Source organism: Pseudozyma flocculosa (assembly GCF_000417875.1).
Source record: "Pseudozyma flocculosa PF-1 unplaced genomic scaffold scaffold00003, whole genome shotgun sequence".
NCBI classification, from domain to species: domain Eukaryota; kingdom Fungi; phylum Basidiomycota; class Ustilaginomycetes; order Ustilaginales; family Ustilaginaceae; genus Pseudozyma; species Pseudozyma flocculosa.
The window spans coordinates 65,962-88,322 of record NW_006920871.1 but is presented as its reverse complement, the minus strand read 5'-3'; the positions used below and the strand labels follow the sequence as shown (position 1 = coordinate 88,322).

Below are 22,361 nucleotides of genomic sequence, written 5' to 3'. Positions count from 1 at the left end.
GACCAACTCGTCGGTCTGGTCGGAGGCGCGCTGCCCATTGATATCCTCGACATCTCCCCCTTTCCCTCTGTCGAAATGGTGGTGCAGGCGTTTCTTAGGTGTCCCGCCCGGTACCGTTGACCCCCCCCCCCCCCCCCCCTCCTCCTCTTCGCTTTCATCGAGATGAGATGGGCCGGGATCCTGATCTCCCTTGTTTGTATCTCCCTCGGTGAGGGAAAAAAAACAGGTACGCCACGCATCTAGCAACCGCCCTCTCCATCGGACCGGATGGCAATATCCTCCCCCTCCTCAATGTCCCATCGCACATCCCCCTCCTTCCCCCATCCTCCTCATCCTCAACAACGACAACGACAGTAAGGGTCAAGTACACCGTCGTCGGACCGTCACCTTGCCTACTGGCGCTGCAGGCACAGTGCGATAGTCGAGGCTTTTCGTGGCCGCGCACTTTGTCCTAGTCTCTTCCCCCCTCCCCCCCTTCCCCCTCCCCCCCCCCCCCTTTCCCCACTCGGACTCCTTCCCGTTTTGGTCGTGGTCTGACTTGGGTCTCGTAGTCGGGCTTCATGACCGCTCAACCCCCCCTGGCTGGTCATCGATTGGCGTCGAGTCTTTATCTCGCACCTCGCTCTCAGCCCTCCCGTCCAGTCGCGCACACACCAACGTCAGAAGGTGCGAAAAAAAGGGAGACGTCCTCTGTCGCATTGCGATCAAGGCGCGAAGAAATGGGGGGGAAAGACAGGTATTCGTAGGAAACGGACCAGGTCGAATGGCCATGAAGGCGGCAAAGGGACAACGTCAATAGACACCTTGCCTTGCGGCAAATGGAAGGACGAGGACGACTGGGGAGAATCTACGAGGGACGTGGATAAGAAAAGACGAGGATCGAGGCGGAGGATGCAGGATGCAGGTACTGTTCGTGAACAGGGGGCCGTAGGCGTAGGGGCGAGAAGGGCAGCCGGAGATGCACACAGGTGCCTGGCGCGACGAGACGAGGCGAGGCGAGGCGAGGCAACACGTCCCGCTCAGAGGACGGCGACGGCGGCAAAGAGGCCGGCGACGAAGAGGAGCGCCGGGCCGAGGAGCTGGTGGCTCGAGAGGGCGCCCGAGCTGCTGCCGGTCGAGCTGCCGCTGGAGCCGGAGCCGGTGGCCGAGGCGGCGGCGGCCTTCTTGGACGTCGACATGCCTGCGCCCGTGGCGCCGGCGGCCTTGGCCGTCGACGACGACGAGCTCTTGACGAGGCTGGCGATGCCGTTCTTGATCGTGTCGGTGGTGACGCAGTTGCTCGTGGCGGGCGTCGAGTAGGCGGCGGTGGGCGTGACCTGGTCGGCGGCGCCGTTGGTAAAGGCCATCGTCTTGCCGTCGACGACGTACTGTCCGGTAAAGAACTGCTGGAAGGTCGACGTGGAGCCGTCGCCCTGCGGGTAGATGCCCGGCGGGTAGGCGGCGTCGCCGTCGCACGTCTCAAACATGTTGTCCTGGTAGTTGCCCGGCATGACCCAGTTGCAGCCCATCTCGTCGAGCGTGTGCTGGCACTCGAGCGACGTGGGCGCCTGGTCGCTGCCGGCGATGCAGATGCGGAAGCACACCTGGTTGTACGAGATGTAGTTCATCCACTCCTCGTAAAAGACGTCCTTGCCCGAGACGTTGGAGGTGACGTTGCCGCCGACGGGGTTGCCCATCTCGGTGGCGCCGTGCGGGTCCAGCTCGCCGCCCTCGTCGCCGGCGACGAGGCCAATCTTGGTAAAGTCGCCGCTGGCCATGATCTGGACGTAGAGGGGCGTCTTGACAAAGTGGGCGCCCGTGATGGTGCCGTCGGGCTGTGCGGCGTCGGGGCAGGTGAGAAAGGGAGGACGAGGGCAAGAGGGGCGGAGAGGTCCGGACGTGAGCAAAATGAGGACAAGGAGCCAGTCTCGAGCCAGGGACAGCATCTCACGACCAATGACACGAGCGGGGGGAAGAGGACACGTACAATGACACGGGCGTTGTTCCTGGGCTGGGTGCAGTAGGCCACGGTCTCGCCCTCGACGTTTCCGATGGGCTGGTCGTTTCCGGGTGGGCCAAAGGTGCACCAGTCGGTGACGCTGTTGATCGAGACGAGGCGTGCGTCGGACTGCTGGTTGATGGGGGTGTTGAGCTGGGGCGCCTTTGGGTTGGTGGGTCCGTTTTTGGCGGTGCTCTGGACGCCCGGGTAGTTGGGCGAGGGGTTGCCGTAGGAGAACTTGGGCGGGTTGGCGCTGTCGGCCGAGGCGGCGGCGGCGGCGCCGTTGGCCATGGCGGCGAGGCCCACGAGGGCACCGAGCGACTTTGCGAGCATGGTGAAGCGGGGCTAGCGAGAGCGAAGGGAGACGGTAGAGACTGTGGGTGCGAAGACTGCGGCGAGTCGTTCGAGGGGGATGGTGGTGGTGGTGGTGGTGGTGGTGGTTGGGCGAGTGAAGCAGGAGAAGCAGCAGGGAGGGGAAGAGGGAGACGGAGATGGAGATGATAGAGGAGGGGGGGGGGGAAGATAGGGGAGGGCGAGGGAAGAGGAGCGAGGGGAGAGGAGGGCAACGAGCCAGGGGGGCCTCGGGCTGGCCGGCGGCAAGTGGGTTGGGCAGGGAGGCCAGAGAGCCGGTCGAGCGGCGACAAGCAGAGTAGTGCCACGACGGCCGCGACCAACGATCGGCACGCTGGCCGTCCGAGGTACGGTAGCTCCTTGGGGGCCTGTTTCTCCTGTCACGGCCAGGCCTCGCCTCTGTTGCATCGTCTCGCTCGCTGGTCACGTACTGTAGGGCCCCCGCCGCGGCCGGCGGTCCTGCCCAGCCTGCCTGCCCACCCGGCAAGACCCACCCACGCTAGGGCGCAGCAACCACGCCGCAAGCCACTCGTCTGGCCTGTGTGGGCCCTGGCAGCACGTACGCCCGTTGCCCCGCCTGGCCAGGCCTCTTCTGTCCGCCGTCTGGGAGGCGAGTACGTACAGCCAACTGCGGGGGCGGTGCGGCGCATCTCTCTGATCTCCTTGCCCGTCATCGCTCTGGCCGCCTAGGCTGGTTGGCTGGCTGGCTGGCGGGCGCTTCGTCGGTGGGCCTGCTCGTTCGAAGAACAGGCTAGGCTAGGCCGGCGGAAGCAGCTCAAGTAGTCATGGATGTACAATAATAGGCGCCGGGATCCAGACGTCGGACGTCCGAGCGAGGACATCGAGCGCGCTAGAACCGTCGACTCGTCGGCAGGCCAAAGCCACCGCCGTATCGCAAACCATGAGGCCTAGTAGGCAGCCAGGCAGCAACCCAAAAAGGCCAGCGGCGGAGGCGGCGGCGGTGGTGCCGACACCTCGAGGCAAAGAGGCAGGCTAGGCAAGCACACGGCCGGCCGGGCTGGCACGCAAACGACGCCCTGCCAGCGTGCCAAACGGCAGGCGGCGGCGGCGGCGGCGGCAGACAGCGCTGGACAGCGGCATGGGCGGGCGCTCGCCGGCGGCATCTCTGCAGCAGGCTAGAAATCAAACGCAACGCCCAAAAAAGAAACACGCACGCACGCCGCACCAACCCACCCGAGCATCCAGGCCCCAGCAGCCAGGCCCAAGCAAGCAAGCAAGCAAGCAAGCTAAGGCGCGGGGGCCGCACCAAACCGGCTCGGCATCGCGCATCGTCGCGCCAGAAGCAACCACGCAGCAGGCTCGCTCTCGCCTGGCCTCGAGGCCTCTGGCAGCGCAGAAAACCGATCGAAAACCGTAGAGGGCGTCGATGGGGCCCGCCGCTCACTCGGCATCGCAGCGCATCGCCCCTCGGCCTGGGCGGACCCGATCCTTCTTTGGGCTGCGACGACGACCTCGCGCCCCGCACTCGCTCGCCCTTGCCAACAGGTCATCATCGGGGCCGACGCGGCCACGGTAAGGTTTGTCTACACTCTGCCTCGCTGCACGCACGCACGCACGCACGCACTTGGGCTCGCACGTTGTGCCGTCGTGCGGACAAGGACCTGGTGGCCTGGCCGGCAGCAGCGTGCTCGACCGCGGCGTGTGTATGTACGTAGCGTGCTGGGATGCGCATGCACGGCGCCCTGGTGCATGGGCCGAGCCGCCGGCACCGCCCCAAACGCGGGCGCACAAGGTCGCATCCATGCGCTGCCTGGCCGCTCAGCTGGGTCAGGCAGGGCGGCAAACCTAACTCTCCCGGCCGACAAGAGAGCCGAGGGCCCTCGTCGGCTCCGAGGTGGACGCTCGCCCTCGTCGTTTCACGCTGGGCAAGACCCTGCTGCCGCTGGACGGGCGGCTGGCCACGGTGACGTCTGTCAGCCAGGCCAGCCAAGGCCAGACCAGGCCAGTCAAGGGCTCCACGTCGACGGCCCAAACTTTTTCCCTGCCGTGGAGCTGCCTCCTCTCTCGCACCTCCACCACCCTCACCCTCAGCCTCGCCCTGGGGTCATCGACAAGAGGCGCCGCTCCTCTCTCTCCCTCCCTCCCTCCCTCGCTTCCTCCCCTCACCATACCATCCACACCACCACCCTGCCACATCCACCGAGACACCCGGCGCACCACAACACATTCGCCTCACTCGCCTGGCATCGTTGCTCTACCGCGAAATCCCTCCTCGTCGTCCTTGCGTCCAGCGCAGTCCAGCACAGGCCAGCCCACTCCAGACCACTCCCCAAATGGACGGACCACTCCCCGACTACTACCGCACCCTCGGCGTCTCTCCCACGGCATCGGCGGCAGAGGTCAAGGAGGCCTACAAGCGCGCCTCGCTCCGCACCCATCCCGACCGCTTCCCAAACGCAACCCCCCAGGAGCGACAGCGCTACACCCAGCGCTTCCAGACCCTCGCAGACGCCTACTACGTCCTCTCCGACTCCCAGCGCCGCCGCGAGTACGATCAGCTCCGCTCCTCCCGCCCCTCGTCGTCCTTCTTCTCCTCGGCCTCGTCCGAGGAAGACGACGACTTTTCGGAAAAGGAGCAGGGCGCCAGCGCAAACTTCTTCGAAAGCTTCTTCCGCGGCGCCTTTAGCTCAGACGCGCCAAAGACCGAGTCCGACGACGGAAGCTCGGAGCGCGCCAACCCCAACCAGCCCCAGGCAGACGGCGTCTTTGCCGACGTCTTCGAGGAGCTCCTCCGTCCAGAGGTACAGCGCGTCGCCCCCTTCTGGAAGTGGGTCGGCGGCGCTTCCGGCGGAGCCCTCGGCTTCATCGTCGGCAACGTCCCCGGCGCCCTCGGCGGCGCCTTCCTCGGCGGTCAGCTCGGCCGCATCCGCGACGCAAAGGGCAAGAGCGTCGCCGAAGTCTTTATGGGCCTGGCTGCCGGTCAGCGCGCCGAGGTCCTCACCCGCTTGCTCCAAAAGGTGCTGGCCAGCCAGAGCTCGCCGCAGTGATGAGCGCCCTTGCCCCCACCGTGGATGCGGCTGCCGAGTCATCCTCGCCGCCAGAGCCGCACGACCAGCCGCAAGATGTCCAGGACCACTCCCTCCAACACCCTCAGCCTTCATCAAACCCTTTACCCCCGCAACCGCAGACGCAGACTCCGCCGGGCGTTGCCGGGCCTGCTCGAGGAACAGTCCCGAAGCAGCCGCGCTACTCGACCATCTATGACCTCGCAGCGGGAAGATGGTCGAGGGCGAGCCACTCGAAGCTAGCGATCGGCAGCGCCCGGAACGGCCCCTCTGCCGCGCAGCTGTCCAGCCCGCATCTCGTCCACCGAGGTTCGACCATCGACCCAGCACCGACGGCAGCGAAGCCGCAGCGAGCTGGTGGCCAGGATGCCCATATGCAGCTTGTTAGCGACAGCCTGTTGCTGATCCGCGACCAGAACGGCGACTACCGTGGGCCGGTCGCGGGTCCGTCGGCGCTCGGCCGGCAAAAGGCCGCCACCAGCGACACGGCCTGGCGAGATGCGGACCGAATGTCAACATCGCGATCGACCCACATTCCAGCACACGTTGACGCTGCTCGCGTCCGCAGCACTCTCACCAACCGCGACTATGAGCGCGCCCGCGATCGCGACCGGAGAGCCAAGGTCCGCTCCCGCTCTCGGCACCGTCAGCGCATCGGCTCGACGTCTCGGCTTGGGTCAGAGTCGGCTGCTGCATCCAGCGCCGCTGACATTGATGCAGAGGCAGTAGTCGACGGTGTCGATGCCTTGCGACGGGACGTCGGAGCCCCCATCCTGTATGAAGACGATGACCTGTGGAACATGCGCGAAGAGCAGCGCTACCTCGAAGACGCCTACGGATGGACGGCACCCGATACCACCGAACCCTCGCCGGCCATGCCCGACTCGTCGCTCATGGAGTGCCTGCACCATCACGCCGCGCAGTACCTGCACCGGGCGGGTCACCTTGGACCGTGGTCCGAGGCTGCGATGATACGACCCGCTCTTGTATCCAACGGCCGCTTGGCCGGTGCGACCCAGGATACGGGCCCGAGGCACAGCGATGACGAGGAGAATGTTCAGCATGGAGACTCTCGCTCGCGCTCCGGCGAAACTGCGAGTTCCGGGCATGTCCGCAGCCAGTGGCTGCAGCACCTGGTCGGTCATCGCAGCGACATGCACCGGCGGCTCGATCCGAGCGCTCTCGTGGCGCTCGCCGTCTTTGTCGAGGAGTACGTGGCGGCCATGGTGGAGCCGGCCCTTCGAGACCGCCAGCTGTTGCGGGACAAGCAAGCGCCGCAGCAGACGCTGCCAGCCGAGGAGACCGATGCGACGCGCTTCTGGCAGGAAGCCCTCCTCGCCGAACATGCCGACCAGGAGGCGCCCTTGGAGGGCCAGCTCGACAATCAACAGCCTTTGCAGAACGACTCGACGGCGACAGCAGCGGCTGATCCATCGCCTCAGGGTACCGATCAAGCCGGCGCTGAAGGCACCGAGGCTGCACATTCGCACATGCCGGCATTGGACGATGTCGATCAAAGGCACCCGTCAGACTCCGCGGCTGCCCTGCGACGCCGCCAGCAGCGCCTGGCGAGGCTCGAAGCCAGGGCTATGCGATTCGATGCCCTGTCTTGGGAGCGGCCCTTGTCGCCTTCTGCAGCGGATACGGACGCAGGCACAAGAGTCGCCGCCATGGCTGCAAGGGACGGACCATCCGCTGCTGGTGATGCGAACGCGAGCGCACAAGCGGAGAGGTCGCTGGCCGCCCCGACGGAGCCCAGCACATCGTCCGCCTCCAGTCCCGGTCCTGCCCGACACCTGGGCAAAGAAGCAGAGCAGGCAGCGACATCGGCCGTCGACGGGACGATCCGCCCTTCCGATGCCGACCACCTCGTCCGATACCAGCAGCCTCTGCCCCCCGTCGTGGCAGCCGCGAGGTACGGCCAGCATCCGATCTCGCCAGGGCTGCGGGGGCGAGGAGCGACGAGCACCGTGCAGGACGACCTCGAAGAGATGATCGTCGCTGCCGAGGATGGATGGGTGCCTCGGGACTGGTACAGGGCGCTGCTTGACGAGATGCCAGAGAGACGGCAAAGGGCGAGGAAGCGCGGTCGGAAGCGACGACGTCGTCAAGCCGGCCAAGCGAGAGCGGAGGTGGATGCAGATGCGGATGCGGATGCGGATGGGGATGCGGATGCGGATGGCGGTGAGGATGCGCAAGGGCGGGAGGGCGTGACGCATCTGCCGGAGTGGGAAGTGGTGCACAGCGACGAGGAACTCGAGTTCAGTCAGCTACCCCAACCTGCCGCGAGGGCAGGCGACGCCCACGAGTCTGCCGCTGGCGAGCGGGATGGGATGGACGTCGAACCCACCTCGCCGACCGAGACGGACAGAGACGCCGCCGCCGCCGACGACGACGGGTGGGACGAGGAGGAGGAGACGGCCATTGACCCGAGACTGGTCTCGCCGCGACCGACGAAAAAGCGGCGGATCGACGACGACGCGACATAGAACGGCCCCCCCTTGACTTGACTGGCTGGGACCTTGGAATCATGATCACCTTGAATCTACGAGAAGGAGAGGATACAAATACATGGCTCTGTGGCGAAGGGGGGGCGGATGGGCGGGGCCCTAGAAGGTGCTAAGGCATGATACGCTCGTTTTTCGGGAGCAACGTCGGGGGAGACGAAGGGAGGTAGGGAGGTCGGAACGTGTGCACGACGGGCGTGAAGATGGGGGCGTGCGGGGGGGCTCCACTTGCTAGTCGTCCTTGCGCGCCGACGCGGGCGGCGGGCTGCGCGCGAGCATGCGCCGGTCGACGTCGTCCATGTCAATGCTGACCTGCCGCAGCCTTTCGCGCGCCAGCGCCTCGGCGCGCGCCGCCTTGCTCCCGACGATCTTGCAACGCTCCCTCTCCCTCTCCCTCTCGCTGGCTGACATTGGCATGGAGCCGGACGTCGAGCCGGACTTGGCCTGTGATCGTTTTGACGACGACGACGATGGAACGGTGGTGGTGGTGGTACCCCTCGAGGTGGATGAGAAGCCGGACGTGGCTCGCCACTGACCGGTCGTAGCGTTTGAGTTTGAGTGCAGCGGCGCGTCTGGCGAGGACGACGACGAGAGTAGGCCCGACTTTTCCGTCGTCTCTTCCTCTTCCCCCTCCTCGTCGTCGTGGTGATCTGAACGCGTCTCTTCGCCGTCGTGGTCCGAGTCGGGCATCGATGAGTCGCCGAAGCGATACAGGACCCAGCATAGGCCCAGCACGACGAGCACCGTCGGCACCACGATGAGCAGGATCGACACCGTCTCGATCGATACGCCCGCTGCCGTGTGCACCGACGACTCCTGGGCCCCACCGGCTGCTGCAGAGGTCCGGGTCGTGAGGCTGCGTTTGTTGTCGGGGTCGAGAACGGAGCAGAGGCGGAGGTCAGAAGGAGGGAGCGTGAATCAGACCTGAACCCACGCGACGGATCGAAGCAGCACTCACTCGACCATGTTGCGGAGTCCCGGCATGTCGTGCGATCAGTGCCTTTGGTGAGCCGACCTCGAATGAAAGATGAAAGGCAGAGAGGGACTTGATGTGCGCGTCAGAAGATTGAGAGGCCGGCTCGGCGGGCGAAACTCGGTCGACGAGCCACGCCCCGAGGTGATGGAGATGAGCCAGTCGGTGGTGGTGGTGCGCAGGGGAGAGAGGGACGAGCGAGTTCGACCTGTAGATGCTCGAGACGTGCTGGATCGTTTGACGGCGTTGCTTGCGTTGGTCGTGACGAGGCGGAGCGGAGAGTCGCGGGCGAGTGGATATGGCGCGAGGAGCGGGACGGAAAGGGGGCCACTGCAGGCAGCTCGGAGCGTGGGGAGCCAAAGCGGCCAGACCGAGGCTCAGGTCCAGCGGCGGGTCGGGGCACGTGGAACGCAGCCGTCGGTCGGGCCCGAGATGAGCGTCGGTGCCGGAAGTCGGAAGTGTCTCGGACAAGGAGGCAGGCAGGGCGCGCCGCTTGGACCCTGCAACCAGCGCTGCCATCGGGTCGGAAGAGGCGGCACGGGCCAGGCCCGACAATCAAGGTCCTCGTCGCCCAGCCGCCCTGGAACGACTACTGCGAGTGCGCTGGTGCAGGCAAAGAGCAGGAGGGGGTGGTGGTGGTGGTGGTGGTCATGCGGAAAGAGGACGAGCACGAGGCTAGGGCCCGGTCATCCCTGTCTCGGTATCACCGCTGCTCCGAGTGGCAGGCAAGCGGAGAAACACCGTCGCCTCTTGACGTGGACATCGAGCTGTCTAGCGTCGAGCGATGACTGGTGAGCCGCGCACGAGATGGATCCAGCTGCCCGCTTGCCTGCGACTGCGAGAACTTAGATGGGTCGTCGCCGGACGCGCGAGGCTCGGTCCGAGGGCCGATCCAGGCCTATACGGAGGCCGATGACCACGACCACGACCGTTTCGCACCTAGGCCACGGGATGGTCCGGCGGTCGGGTGCGCGTGAGAGAGCCAGCATTGTGCACAGGCGCCTGCCCTAGCGCGTGCCTCAGCAGGGTCGGCCCTTTCCTTTGTCCTTCCGGGACCGGCCCGTACTCCGCCTGCCTGCCTGCTTCGTCTGCGGAAGCCCGTGACGCCTGCTCCGGCCCACGCACGCTGTGGCGGTGTAGCGCCGCCGCCCCTCCGGCTTCCAACGGCACGGTACGGATCGGCCCGCTCTTGAGGCCATCATGATCAAGCCACCATCGTCGTCGGCATCCAGACCTAAGCACCATGGCTCGACGCTGTACCCCGCCGTCGATGTAGGAACAGGCAGGCAGGCGAGCAGGCAGGCAAGCAGGCAGGCAGCAGACCAGGCTGAGGCTAGGTCAGGGTCAGGGTCACGGCCACCGTACGGCCAGGGCCACGGCCAGGGTCCAGCGTCCAGCGTCCAGAACGGGAGCGGCGAGGCGGCGGGTGGCTCGCTCGCTGAGTAGGCTAGGCAGGCAGGGTGCAGATGCTGGAAAAAGGGGGACAGGCAGGCAAGCGGGCGGGCGGCGGGCATGGCATGGCATGGCATGGCCAAGGATCGGGAATTTTTTCCCGCTGGCTTCGCGAGCAAGCAAAGGCCACGAAATTTCGCCTGTCAAAAAAGGGCGCCTTGGGCGGGCCTGACAGCTGGCTGGCAAACAGCCTGTTCGGCGAGTTTTTCGCTCCTGCCCGCCTGCCTGCCTGCCTGCAGCTCGGCCCTGGGCAGCCAATCGACGATACCGTATCGTTCGACGAGCGACAGGGACGTGGATGGCCGCCCTTGTCGTTGTCGCCGACCGCTAGCCTTTGGCTGCTTTTCGAAGAGCAGCGCTACGGCCTTTGCGGTTGGACAGAGGGAAGCGCCGAGAAGAGGCGGCAGGGCGAGGTAGGGAAGCACCCACGTACCTACATACGGCACACGCACACCACCCTACGTACAGGTAGGTAGGAACGCGTGGCCGGCCAGACCGGTGATGCGGTGCATACTGTACGGCCTCGCCTGCCTCGCAGCCAGCGTGCAGCGCCCCACGGTCAGACCACGCCGACATCGATTCGATGAGCCTAGAGAGAGACAGGCGACCCACCCTCGCCACCAGCTTCCGGGGCCAGCGCGAGAAGCTGGTCAATCGTCGATCGAGTGGCAAGCCAACGGCCCGAGCTGCTCCCGAGGCGACATGCTAAAATCGACCTGGCCTGGCTTGGTCTGGCCTCCGCAGCGAGCGATGGACGATGCCGCGTGTCCTCGGTGACGCAGACAAAGCTGCGAGCGGGACCGCTTCGGGGCGGTGAGGGCGTAGCCACAGTAGCCTGGCCTACCTGCTGGTGGTGGCGGCTACGCTTTAGCCCCGCCGTACGCTATCGGCGGGATGACTACAGATACTCACCCACCCTGGTCTATCACGGCGCAGATCGAGCGACCGCCCAGGAGAGCACATGCACCGCCGCCGCCTCACCTCGCTCGTGCACCAGGCCGGATCACCAGCACCGCCGCCAGCCTGGCAAAGAAGCCAGCGAGCTCCCTTCTCGACGTGCCGTACTCTGCGCCCTTTTGTACGCACGCACTGCGCCTTCCCCGAATGGCAGCTGATCGAGCCGCACATATGTACATGTATGTACGCATCAAAGGGATCCTCCCGTGCAACCGGCCGGCCATACCTGCCTGCCCGCCTATCCGTTTCATAGGAGGAGCAAACAACCTCACCTTCTCTGCCATCCCTGTCTTCCCTTAAGACCGTCGCCGTCTCGCCACCGCTCCCGCCATCACCGCCATCGCCATCACCGTCGCCACCACGCCCCTACACTCTTTCTATCTCTTCCTGGATCCCGGACTCTTCAGCCTTGCGACTGCACTCAAAGGGCCTCGAGGGCCTGCCTCTCCTTTGGCTCTCTCATACATCACCATGACCCACTTCTACCAACCCATCCCGTCCAAGGAGTCGTCGGCGGCCAGCTCACCGAGGACACGCCAGGCCGACTTCCCTTCCTTTCACTCGTCGCTCGATGACCTTCATTCCACCGCCGAATTTGCATCCCGGACGCTGTCCCCACCCGCCAAGCGCGAGGCGAGGGTGTGGAAGTGGACGACTGTGGTGAGTTCCGACCGCCACTCTGTCGTAGTCCTCCAAGAAGAACATCGACTGATCATTTTCCTTCCCGCCGTCATCTTCTGGGGCCTTCTCACTCGCTGTGCAGCTGCTGGCCATCGCAGTCGTCTGCCTGCTCGGATCGCGCTTCACCACGTCGCCTGCGGCACCAGTCGTTGCCAGTCATCCCCTCGATGCCGTCACAGAGCTGGCCAACCAGACCGGCCCAGCCTCTGCCTCCACCCCCGCTCCTTCTCCCGCGGCTGCACCCTACCGCCTCGAGGATGACATGGTGTTGATCACCAAGTCTGGCTCAGCGACCATCTACGAGCGCTTCCTCGTGCACCTGCAGGCGGCGCCCAAGACCCTCTACCAGCCCAACACGCTCTATGTCTCGGACCAGGCGCTCGACGTGGGCGGCGTCACGTTCTGGGACGCCCTCTCGGCCGTCTCGCCCCGCATCGCGCAGAACGACGAGTTCCGACGCCTCCGCGCCGAGTCGACGGGGCTCATGCACGGCTCGCAGCTCCTGACCAACACGCAGGACAAGGAGGCGGGCTGGAAGCTCGACAAGTTCAAGTTCCTCCCCATGATGGCCGAAGCCTACCGCCGCTTCCCGGGCAAAAAGTGGTTTGTCGTGGTCGAGGCCGACACGTTTGTCTTTTGGCACCAGCTGGTCCGCTTCCTCTCGACGCAGGATGCGGCGCGCCACCTCCTGTTTGGCCACGAGGTCCTCGTCGGTTTCGACGGTGCGCCCAACACGCCCTTTGCCCACGGCGGCTCGGGCTTTGTCGCATCACGCGGCCTCCTCGACGCCTCGTTTGGAGCCGATCCGGACTTTGAGCACAAGTGGGACGATCTGCTGCTCCACAACGGCTACGGCGACGCCGTACTCTGCAAGGCGCTCTGGGACACGCCCGGCGTCAACCTCACGGCCCTGTCGCGCGTCGACGAGGTGGGCGTCGACATGTTCCACGGGGACTCGTTCCGCGACATCCAGTTTGGACGCTGGGACTGGTGCAAGCCCGTGCTGAGCTACCACCACGTCTCGCCCAACGACGTCGCGCGCCTCTACGACTTCCAGCGGCGCATCGAACGCGTCCTCCCGCCGGCACCACCGGCTCCTCGAGCCTCGTCGGGGTCGTCGTCGTCGTCGGATGCTGTCGGCAGCAGCAATGGTGACAGCAAGGACGAGAAGCACGCGGCGGCGGCGGCCGAGTTCAACCACATGATCCTGCACTCGGACGTGTGGCACGAGTTCCGACCCAAGTTCCTCAAGGACGCCCTCGACCGCGTCCGCGCCAACGACGGTGCGAGCGAGGAGGTGGCGGTGCGCGGCTGGCGGTCGCTGACGCGCGACGACGACGCGCACCACGTCGATGCGCTCGATGCGCTCCAGTGCCAGGCCATCTGCCGCAACGACGTCGAGTGCCTGCAGTGGACCTTCATCCCAAACGGCCAGGAGGAGGACCTCAAGCCGGCACGCCCCGACTTGGGCACGTGCAGGTATACCACCGACCGCATCCGCATCGGCACCTACCGCCCGGACCTTCCCACCCTCTTTACCGGCTGGTTCGTCAAGCGGATCGACGACTGGGGTGTCGTCCAGGGCTGTAGCCAGCAGAGGCTGTCTGGACCCGTATCGCCCTAGATTGTCAGAGGGTGGCTCTGCGGTCCCCGGGTGCCTCTATCCAGTCTTGGCCTCGTCGACGTCGCCTCTTGCGCTCCGTGCGCTCCGTCCGCTCCCTTCCGTTCACCTTCATCAGACCCTGTACTTGTATCTAGAAACACCAGACCAGATCGGATCGGATCGAGACCCGACCCTGGCCCCTCTACATCGCGCCGTGCGCGCTTCATTCACTGTACTTCTATCCCAAGCATCGCAGCAGCATCCCGACTCGAATCGCACATCCGTGGTCCTGCCTCGGTAATTTAGTTGTCGTCGGAGTCGGTGTGGTTCCGATGGCCGGTGGACATGCTGTCGAGCCGAACTCGGCAGAGGGTGCGATCTTGACGTGCGAGGGCGGTCCTCAGTAGAAGCCGACGGTGTGCAGGATGGGATGCGGGTGGGTCTCCTGGTGCCGCTCGAGGATCTCGTCAATGTCGCGATCGACGTCGTCGGTCGCTTCGATCTGTCGTGTCGCGGCATAGTCGAGACAGGCAAATCGGCGTGTGGGGGTCAGCTCACCGCAAGGGCGAGGGCGGGGCCGGAGCGAGACGAGATGGGATGAGAGAAGGAGAACAGGCGACACTCACGGCTCTTGCCAGCTCGAGGATGGCCTTGCCCGCGACGAGGGCCTCTTCGTGGTTGTCCTTGATCTCGACATTGATGACGTGGACGGGTCGATTCATCTCTCCGCCGCGGTTCAATAGATCTGCTCGCAGAGAGCGTGCGTGTGCGAGTGTGAGGTTTGAGAAAGCGGCGGGAAGGGAGCTGGGTCAGAACAGCCGCTGGGCACGCGGATGGCACTGCCCTCTGGCAGCTTTGACCCACCCTCGCACACGCTGTCAAAACAGCGTTCCTCGCAGGTGATGACAATGTCGGCGACGTTTTTGCTCTCGTGCCACCGCTCTGGCGCCAGCTTGACCTTGCGGTTGCGGTCGAGCATTGTCAGCAGACCGTTTGCCTGGTACCTGCGGAAGCAAATCAGAACATGACGGTCGCAGCGGGTGTCAGCGTGGCACAGAACGTGCGGAGCTGGGCCGAGGTGCGGTGCGGCGGCTGTCACGTACAGCCGTGGGTCCTGCTTGACGAGGTCGTTGTAGATGTCGTCGTAGGGCGTGCCGAAGCGGTAGATGTTGGGCTGGTATACCGTGGGGCCGGGCAGGCGCACCGCCGATCCAGTCCCTGCGGATATCACGTTGAAGCCGGCGTTTCTGCGGGGTGTGGTCGCAAGCGGCACGAAGAAGAGGGAGAGAGGATGGATGAGACAAAAAACGACCTCGAGGCATGGTGCAGCGCGCAGCTCGGGGCTCACTTGAGGACATGGTGCGCTTCCATGGAACGGTTCTGTGAGAGAGCAGGGGGGGTTCGGGTTGACGGCACAGAAGAGGGATGAGGAGGCGGTTGGATGGAGTAGGACGGGCGGACGTCGGCGACGTACCTGGTTGCTGGCGCATACGACGCAAAAGAGGGTGCCCACGCGTGTCGCCTCTTCTATGGATGCGCCAGACTCGAGCGCTCCCCTGACTGCGGACTCTGCTGCTGAGCCTGGTTGGATCGAGGTGTTGGATCGTATTTGGGCGAGGCTGTTTTCCGTGTTGCGCTGCTGCTGCTGCTGCTGCTGCTGCTGCTGTTGTTGTTGCTGCTGGAGGTGGTAGTGTTGCTGCTGCTGCTGCTGCCATGCTGGCGGCTGAGACGGTCCCGGATCCATGTTGAAAGGCTGTGCGAGGATGTCGGTCAAGGGGGGATGGCAAAGGGAGCGGGGAGCGTGGTGAGCAGGTAGGGTGCGCAAAGGCAGGTGAGCGAGCGAGGCAGTGGAGGGAGACCCTTGGCCAAAAGGTCGACCGGCCGACAAGCGGAGAGCGCTAGGCGGACGGCTGAGCAGCTCTGGGCCGACTTCCGGGGTCTTCAGCCACGAATCGGGGGACTCGAGCCTGAGCAAGCAAGCAAGCCTCGTCGGCCTTCCCGATGGCATGAGGCGAGGTTGTCGGGCGCATAGGCAGCAGGTGGCATGGCGAGGCAAGGGGGTCTCAGCCAGGCAGGTCAGGTTGGGTCAGGCTACGCCCCCAGGCGTGGGCTGCCAAGACCTCGGTTGGCCCGATTTGGGCGGAAATCTGTTGGGACGAGGTTCGGGCACCAAAGCAAAGCAAGGCACGCAAGAGCGAGCTAAAGCAGGCAGGAAGAAGGCCGGATGTCTCCCGGCGCACCCCACTTGCTACGCCCCCCGCCCTGCCTTGGCCCTCCCCGAAAGGCTTGGCACGGTCTCACGTTCTCGTCGCCTGCTCCGTCCATCCAGCTAGTGCAGCCGCTGCAGCAGCGATTAGCGGAAAGAAGCGATTGACGGCGAGCGGGCGAGATGATATGGTCGGATCCTCTGGCCGCAGCTGGCGACGACGGCGAGCAACGCCCGGCCCGGCCTCGGTGGTGCGGTGCTGCTTTTTTGGGCGGGCGACTCGGATGACGTCTGGATGCGCGCAACGGCCCCCCACGCGGGAAGCGCCACCTCGTGTCGCCCCCGGCCCTCCCTCGCCCGCGCCCTCGCCCTCGCCCTTTGCCTGGCCCTGCCACCACCGAAGACCGGCGGTCCGATGCTCCGCCCCCTCGAGTTTCGAGGAGCGAGGCCATGACGAACCTTCAGAGAGAGCGCCGGGCCTTGCCAGCCAGGCCCGGCAACCCTACCTCGGCGGGCGCGCCGACCGCATCGTGACCAGCGTCCATCATATCGGTCGAGTGCGGGCCCGTTGCCGTTCTTTCCTTTCCTTTCCTTGGCTTGCTTGCCCTTCCTCTTGCCTTCGTTTCCGCGAGCTCCTCGTCGTTGCGCTCAATCCTTCTCGGTGCCAAGAAATCCTCGCCGTAGCTGCCTCGTCTCTGATCTGGACAACGAGCCTAAGGCAGGCCCTAGCCTGCCACGACCCTCGTCTAACTTTAGCTCTGCCAAGCTCGACCCTGCCTGCTTAGACTCGCAACGTACTCGACTCGACTCGACTCGACTCGACTCAACTCGACTCTACTACTCGACCTCGCCCACCTGCTGGCTTGCTTCGACAGCCTTGTCCTCGGTCTGCCCTCTTCGATCCACCGTGTCGATATTACGGAGCCCTCCCCGCTCTACCAGGCAGGCCCCCTTCTTTGGCCTTTGTCCTTCATCTCCCACCGTCGTGATTGCCGCTCCATCAGCTCGAACCTCGTACGTTGCGCCGCCCTTCCATCAATCTGTTACAAGCCGTCGTCGACGCCTACCTCTGGTCGTCCGTACTACCATCCTCTTGCTCTCCAACGGCCTACGCCCCGCACCATCGGCCCTCATCCCGGCATCGGTCCGACGTCCGACATCGACCCTGCGACACACGTAGCCGGCCCGGGACGCTCCCGGCACGGACCCCCTCGACGACGTCAGCAGTGCCTGGCCAGCAGCGCCACCGGCTCGGTCAGCAAAGCAGGCCCCGCAGAGGACACGGACCCATCCTCGTCCTGCCCATAGACAGACGCGTGTACGCCGGCGACTCTGTCCACGACTGCCAAGAAACGCCCTGGTACCAAGGTCGAGGGCGAATGGCAGCGCACGGCTGCCATTGTTGCGATATTAGCCTTCCTCGCTCTTGACCCACCGTAGCGCGGGGCTTGGCAAAGCTATAGAAGGTCACGACAGCTTGGCTCGGCCTCCAGCAGTCGCCCCGCAGCGACATTCCGTCTCCTTAGGCAACACACGCACTCGCCTGCCCTCCTCCGTACAAAAACGATAAAGCGGAGCGAGCCCCCATCGCCACTGCAGGACCGCACCAGCCTCGGCGATCCTCGACTCGTCGCCCGCTCGTACCGCCCGTCTCTTGCCCTCCGCTAGCCGGCCGCTGTCCCCTCGTCACCATGACCTCCGTCGCCCGCCGCATCGTGTCGGGCCAAAAGGCCCGCTTCAAGGACCCCATCCTCTCGCTCGACCTCGACCTGGTCTATGTCACCGACAACATCATCATCATGGGCTTCCCCGCCTCGGGCGTCGCATCCCTCTACCGCAACAGCCGCTCCTCGGTGCGCAAGTTCCTCGATCACCGCCACGAGGACCTCTACCGCATTTACAACTTCTGCCCGCGCGCAGAGAATGGCTACGACGCAGACTACTTCTACGATCGCGTCTCGAGGTACCCCTTTCCGGACCACCATGTGCCGCCGCTCTCGATGATCCCGCTCTTTGTCGCCGACATGACAGAGTGGCTCGAGTCGGACCCGGACAATGTCGGCGTCATCCACTGCAAGGCAGGCAAGGGCAGGAGCGGCACCATGACCTGCTGCTACCTCCTCTCGCTCCCCTACCTGCCGAGCCCGCCGCAGAACCTGCGCAACTATAGCGAGCTTCGCCGTCCGCCAGCTTCGCCCCCGGCCGAGGCCGAGGACGAGGCAAACGGGCGGTACTGGGAGAAGCAGCGCCACCACCAGCGAGTCCCTACCGACGGCTCCGACTACTCGTCTCCGGCGCTCCGCTCGCCGCCTTCGGCACGGCGCGACTCGGCCGCCTACGACGACGAGGAGCGCGTGCAGGGCGACCATACTCACGTCGAGGAACTGGCCGCCAAGTTGCAGGCCGTGTTCGCCCTTCATACTTCGCGCAGGATGAAGCCGCCTGCGTCGTCGTCGTCATCGTCGTCATCGGCAGCGGCCAACCCATCTCAGGCCAGCACTCAAACGCTTGGCCGGAGATCGGTGTCGTTCGTGCGCAGCTCCGCCTCGTTCGCCAACCCGAGCCAGGCCGACCTCTCGACGGCGCCGCGCAGCAACGGCACCAACAAGAGCAAGTGCACGCTTGGCGCGACCCCCGCTGGGCGCTCCTGCGACGCGCTCCACCTGTCCGCGCTCGACGTGCCCGCAAGCGGCTTTGGGTCAACCGCTTCGCTCGCGCCGCCTCATGCGGGTACGATGCCCAAGCTAGGGCGCTCGCAGTCGAGCTTCGCCCTCAACCAGAACACCGAGGATCACGGCGAGGCGAGGCAGCCCAAAATGGGCGTCTCGATCCCTTCGCAGCGTCGCTGGGTGGGCTACTGGGCGCGGATGCTGGCCGGCCTCGACGCGCGGATTTCCATCGCACACCCGTACTCGACGCCGCCCCGCCGCAAGGTGCGCATCACACGCATCTCGATCGACCGGGGCCTCGGCAGCGACGTCAAGACGGCGGCGGGGCTGGTCAACCGCGTGGTGCCACACTCGGACTCGCTCTCGATCCAGCTCGGCCGCTACCCGGACGCCATGGTCGACCGTCTGGAGCGCTGGGAGCGCGGTGCGCGCCGACGCTATCGCGCCTTTGGACCGCACGACCCGTCGCTGCACGCGTGCGATCTCGACCCGGAAATGCAGCAGCAGAAGGAGTACCTCAAGAGCCTGCGCAGCAACTCGCAGAATCTCCGCTGCTGGAACGGTGGGCGCTACCAGAGGCCAAAGGACGGCTCCGAGGCCATCGGCCAGTGGGGAGTCAACGTCCATGCCGAGGCCGACACGGCGCGTAACTTTGAGTGGAACGACGCCAGCGGCGAGTCTGAAGAGGGCCTCGTCTACTTTTCGCTCGTCCCGGAGCGGGAGCGCAACCTGATCGGTTCCGCCAGCGCTTCCGTCGACGATCTGGACCAGGGAACGGCGCAAGATGCCCTGTGGCGGTACGAGTTCCTCCCGCAAGGGCAAGACAGCAAGGGCCGCAAGCAGTCGGCCGCCAGCTGCGACTCGGGCTACATGTCATCGCAGTCGCCGGACCGAGAGGCCGGCGATGCAGCGCCATTGACGGCCGCGGCGGCGACGATCAACACGAGGCACAGCGGCGGCGGCGGCGGTGGCGGCGTCGGCCACAGCTCTCGAGGTCTGAGCGCTTCGGATGGAGAACGCGACGGATCGCCGACCAGCTATCTCGATGCAAAGCGCAGCACACTGTCGCCTTCCGGTCCTACCGCACCAGCCGGCCGCGACGCCCCCTCTCTCCTTCGCCGTGCCTCGTCGTCGCTGATGCGGACCATCAGCAAGTCGACCGCGAGGTCCGAAGGCGTCGCCGCCAGGGCCGCGCCCGGCGCTGCGGACGCTGAGCCTGCCAGGGCTCGACAGGGCGCAACGACGCCACCCTCGAGCAACGGCTACGTCCCGCCCGATGCGCACACTGGGCACCACGTGGGGCAGGTCCTGGATGCCGATCGCGAGGTGCTCGTCAAGATCCTCGTGGGCCGGACGGGCAACAAGCACGCCAAGCTGCCAGACTTTGCCGCCGTCGGGTGGGTGTGGCTCATTCCGTCATTCGAGGACCCGGTGTCGTCGCGCAAGGGCGGCAAGCCCAAGGTAGGCAGCCGGACCGTGGTGCGCTTCGGCAAGGACGAGATCGACTTCCGCAAGGACCCCGTCGGCGTGGTCGGCGTCGAGATCGAGTGGGAGTGGATCGAAGTCGGCGAGGACGACGACGTGGACGAGGACGAGGAGGGCGAGACGGTCGAGGTGGTCCAGACCGAGGGTGAGACGCGGCAGCCCGAGACGTTGAGGAGCCTGTTTGACCGCGAGCAAAGGCAGCGGCAGTAGCGAAGGGGCGGGACGGGACGCGAGGGAGGACGGGCATATACATACATATCCGCAGTCGGTCTGCACCTGACCTGGATCTGAATAGAAGATACATAGATAGACGGCCAGAGGCCACCTGGCTCGGGTCTGCGAATCTAGGCGCTGCTCATCGTCGACCCTGGGCGTGTCTCTCGGACGCTGCGGTAGGACGCGGAAGCGGGCTGGAACCGTCCCTCGACGACGACGAGCGCGGGCAGGACACAGAGAGGCACCTAGTTGAGGGCCCCAAGGAAGGTCTCGAGTGAGAGGAGGTGGGTATCCAAATTGAGCGTGAAGGGAGGCGTAGCAGGGGGGCGTGATAGCAGTACATGAGTAGACGGAGCGGGCAAGAAAGAGCAAGGGGATGGAGCGTCTGTCGGGCTGGCACGGCAGACGAGGCCTCAGAAGAACGTCCACTGGCCAATTCTCTTGAACCACCGCACCGTCTTTTCCCGCGTCGTCGTAGGCGTCTTCGTCGCTCCCTTCTCGCCCTCGTCCTCGCCCTCGCCCTCAGCCTGGCCCTCCTCGTCCTCCTCTGCGACATCCTCCAACGCCTCGCCCTGGGCCATCCTCTCGCTCCTCCTCATCTTGCGCTCGTAGGCCATCGTGTCGGTGTACAGGTCGACCTGGTGGAGCGCGACGAGGCGGGTGCGTTTCCACACCTTCCACGCGGCAAAGCAGAGGAGCATGAGGAGGATCTCGACGTAGTAGCTGAAGAAGTCGGAGACGTTGAAGGGATCGAAAGCCGACCAGCCCTGGACGAGGATCATAAAGGTCGACATGACGATGACGACGTAGGGTCCCCAGGGCTGCGTCCAGTTGCGGTAGGGCAGCGTCGACAGCTTGCCCTGCACGATGAGGGCGCGGCGGAAGCGCACCGACGAGACGCCAATCGAGAGCCACGAGAGCTGGTTGGAGACGCCGACCAGGTTCTGCAGCCACGTCCACACCTGGCCCGCGCCGATGTACGACGAGCCGAAGCAGAGGCCCGAGATCGACGACGTGGCCAGCAGCGCGACCCAGGGCACGTGCGTCGTCTTGGACACGCGGCCGAACACGGCCGGCGCCTGGCCGTTGATGGCCATCGAGTGGAGCAGCCGCGTCCCGGCGTACAGGGCGTGGTTGCCCGCCGACAGCACCGAGGTCATGACGACGGCGTTGATAAAGTTGCCCGCGACGTTGCTGCCCAGCTGCTCAAAGACGAGCGTAAAGGGCGAGATGCTGGCGTTCTTGCCCCCCGAACCCGTTAGGCGCGGATTTCGATAGTCGATGTCGATGCCGATGACGAGCAGACTCAAAATGTAGAAGATCACTATGCGCCAAAAAACGTTGCGGATCGTCTTTGGGATCGTCTTTGTCGGGTTCTTCGTCTCGGCCGCCGTGATGCAGATGCTCTCGGTGCCGCCGAGGGCAAACGAGGCCGTGACAAAGACGCTGGCGAAGCCGCCAAAGCCGCCGACAAAGGGGGCGTCGCCGACGGTCCAGTAGCGGAAGCCGAGGTAGGAGCGCGTGTCGTTGACGCCGGCGTTGACGACGATGCCGGCGATGATAAAGACGATGATGGTGGCGATCTTGAGGAGCGAGAGGAGGTACTCGAGCTCGGCGTAGCCGCGCACCGAGACGACGTTGACGGCGACGAGGAAGACGAGGAAGATGAGCGAGATGGCCCAGCCGGGGAAGACATCGTTGGGCGTCCAGTACTGGAGCAGGATCTGGGCCGCCACGAGGTCGGCCGCCGTCGAGACGGCGTCGTTGAGCCAGTAGTTTGAGATGACGGCGAAGCCAAACGACTCGTCGACGAAGCGGCTGGCGTAGATGCCAAACGAGCCCGAGATGGGCATCAGCGCCGCCATCTCGCCCAGCGAGAGCATGGTGAGGTACACGACGAAGCCGGCAATGGCGTAGCAGATGAGCAGCGACGCCGGCCCGCCCGCCGCGAGCGACTTGCCCGTGCCCAGGAAAAGGCCCGTGCCAATGGTGCCGGCCAGCGCAATCATCTGGACGACGCGCGAGCTGAGCTTGCGCGCCAGCCGGATCTGGTCCGGGTTCGGCGGCCGCCCCTCGAAGCTGCCCGTGCTGACGATCGACGAGCCGACCGCCTTGGACGCCGTCTTTTCTAGCGACGGCGCGACCGTCGAGCGGGCGTCGTGGGCGGCGCCGGCGGCGTTCGGGCGTCGGGCGTCGGGACATGCTGTAGGCGAGTCTGGGCGCCGTAGCAACCTGGGCGAGGGGCGGCTANGGTGGT

At 65.6% G+C, this 22,361-nt stretch overlaps 7 protein-coding genes across 7 annotated transcripts in view; 3 read left to right on the top strand and 4 right to left on the bottom strand.

Moving 5' to 3' along the window:
• Nucleotides 1-1,019: 1,019 nt before the first annotated feature.
• Nucleotides 1,020-2,311, bottom strand: PFL1_01156 (uncharacterized protein; the record flags this gene model as incomplete). The annotated part of the gene is made up of 2 exons (XM_007878660.1): nt 1,020-1,814; nt 1,967-2,311. The coding sequence occupies 2 exons, from the start codon at nt 2,309-2,311 to the stop codon at nt 1,020-1,022; spliced, it is 1,140 nt and encodes a 379-aa protein (XP_007876851.1).
• Nucleotides 2,312-4,623: 2,312 nt separating this feature from the next.
• PFL1_06844 (uncharacterized protein) lies at nt 4,624-7,844 on the top strand (the record flags this gene model as incomplete). Its single annotated transcript, XM_007879033.1, has 2 exons — nt 4,624-5,307; nt 5,478-7,844. 2 exons carry the CDS (start codon nt 4,624-4,626, stop codon nt 7,842-7,844), a joined length of 3,051 nt encoding a protein of 1,016 aa, XP_007877224.1.
• A 319-nt stretch (nt 7,845-8,163) lies between these two features.
• Nucleotides 8,164-9,354, bottom strand: PFL1_01154 (uncharacterized protein; the record flags this gene model as incomplete). The annotated part of the gene is made up of 2 exons (XM_007878659.1): nt 8,164-8,718; nt 8,821-9,354. The coding sequence occupies 2 exons, from the start codon at nt 9,352-9,354 to the stop codon at nt 8,164-8,166; spliced, it is 1,089 nt and encodes a 362-aa protein (XP_007876850.1).
• Nucleotides 9,355-11,715: 2,361 nt separating this feature from the next.
• PFL1_01153 (uncharacterized protein) lies at nt 11,716-13,549 on the top strand (the record flags this gene model as incomplete). The annotated part of the gene is made up of 2 exons (XM_007878658.1): nt 11,716-11,904; nt 12,008-13,549. The coding sequence occupies 2 exons, from the start codon at nt 11,716-11,718 to the stop codon at nt 13,547-13,549; spliced, it is 1,731 nt and encodes a 576-aa protein (XP_007876849.1).
• Nucleotides 13,550-13,928: 379 nt separating this feature from the next.
• PFL1_01152 (uncharacterized protein) lies at nt 13,929-15,272 on the bottom strand (the record flags this gene model as incomplete). Its single annotated transcript, XM_007878657.1, has 6 exons — nt 13,929-14,030; nt 14,155-14,273; nt 14,393-14,532; nt 14,632-14,775; nt 14,877-14,908; nt 15,003-15,272. 6 exons carry the CDS (start codon nt 15,270-15,272, stop codon nt 13,929-13,931), a joined length of 807 nt encoding a protein of 268 aa, XP_007876848.1.
• A 2,153-nt stretch (nt 15,273-17,425) lies between these two features.
• PFL1_01151 (uncharacterized protein) lies at nt 17,426-20,098 on the top strand (the record flags this gene model as incomplete). Its single annotated transcript, XM_007878656.1, has 1 exon — nt 17,426-20,098. The coding sequence occupies one exon, from the start codon at nt 17,426-17,428 to the stop codon at nt 20,096-20,098; it is 2,673 nt and encodes an 890-aa protein (XP_007876847.1).
• Nucleotides 20,099-20,517: 419 nt separating this feature from the next.
• The window catches only part of PFL1_01150 (uncharacterized protein), a gene marked incomplete at both ends in the record, with an annotated part of 2,110 nt that continues 266 nt past the window's right edge, over nt 20,518-22,361 (bottom strand). Inside the window, one exon of the mRNA XM_007878655.1 lies at nt 20,518-22,227. Coding sequence (XP_007876846.1) covers nt 20,518-22,227 — 1,710 coding nt within the window. The remainder of the gene's footprint in view (nt 22,228-22,361) is intronic.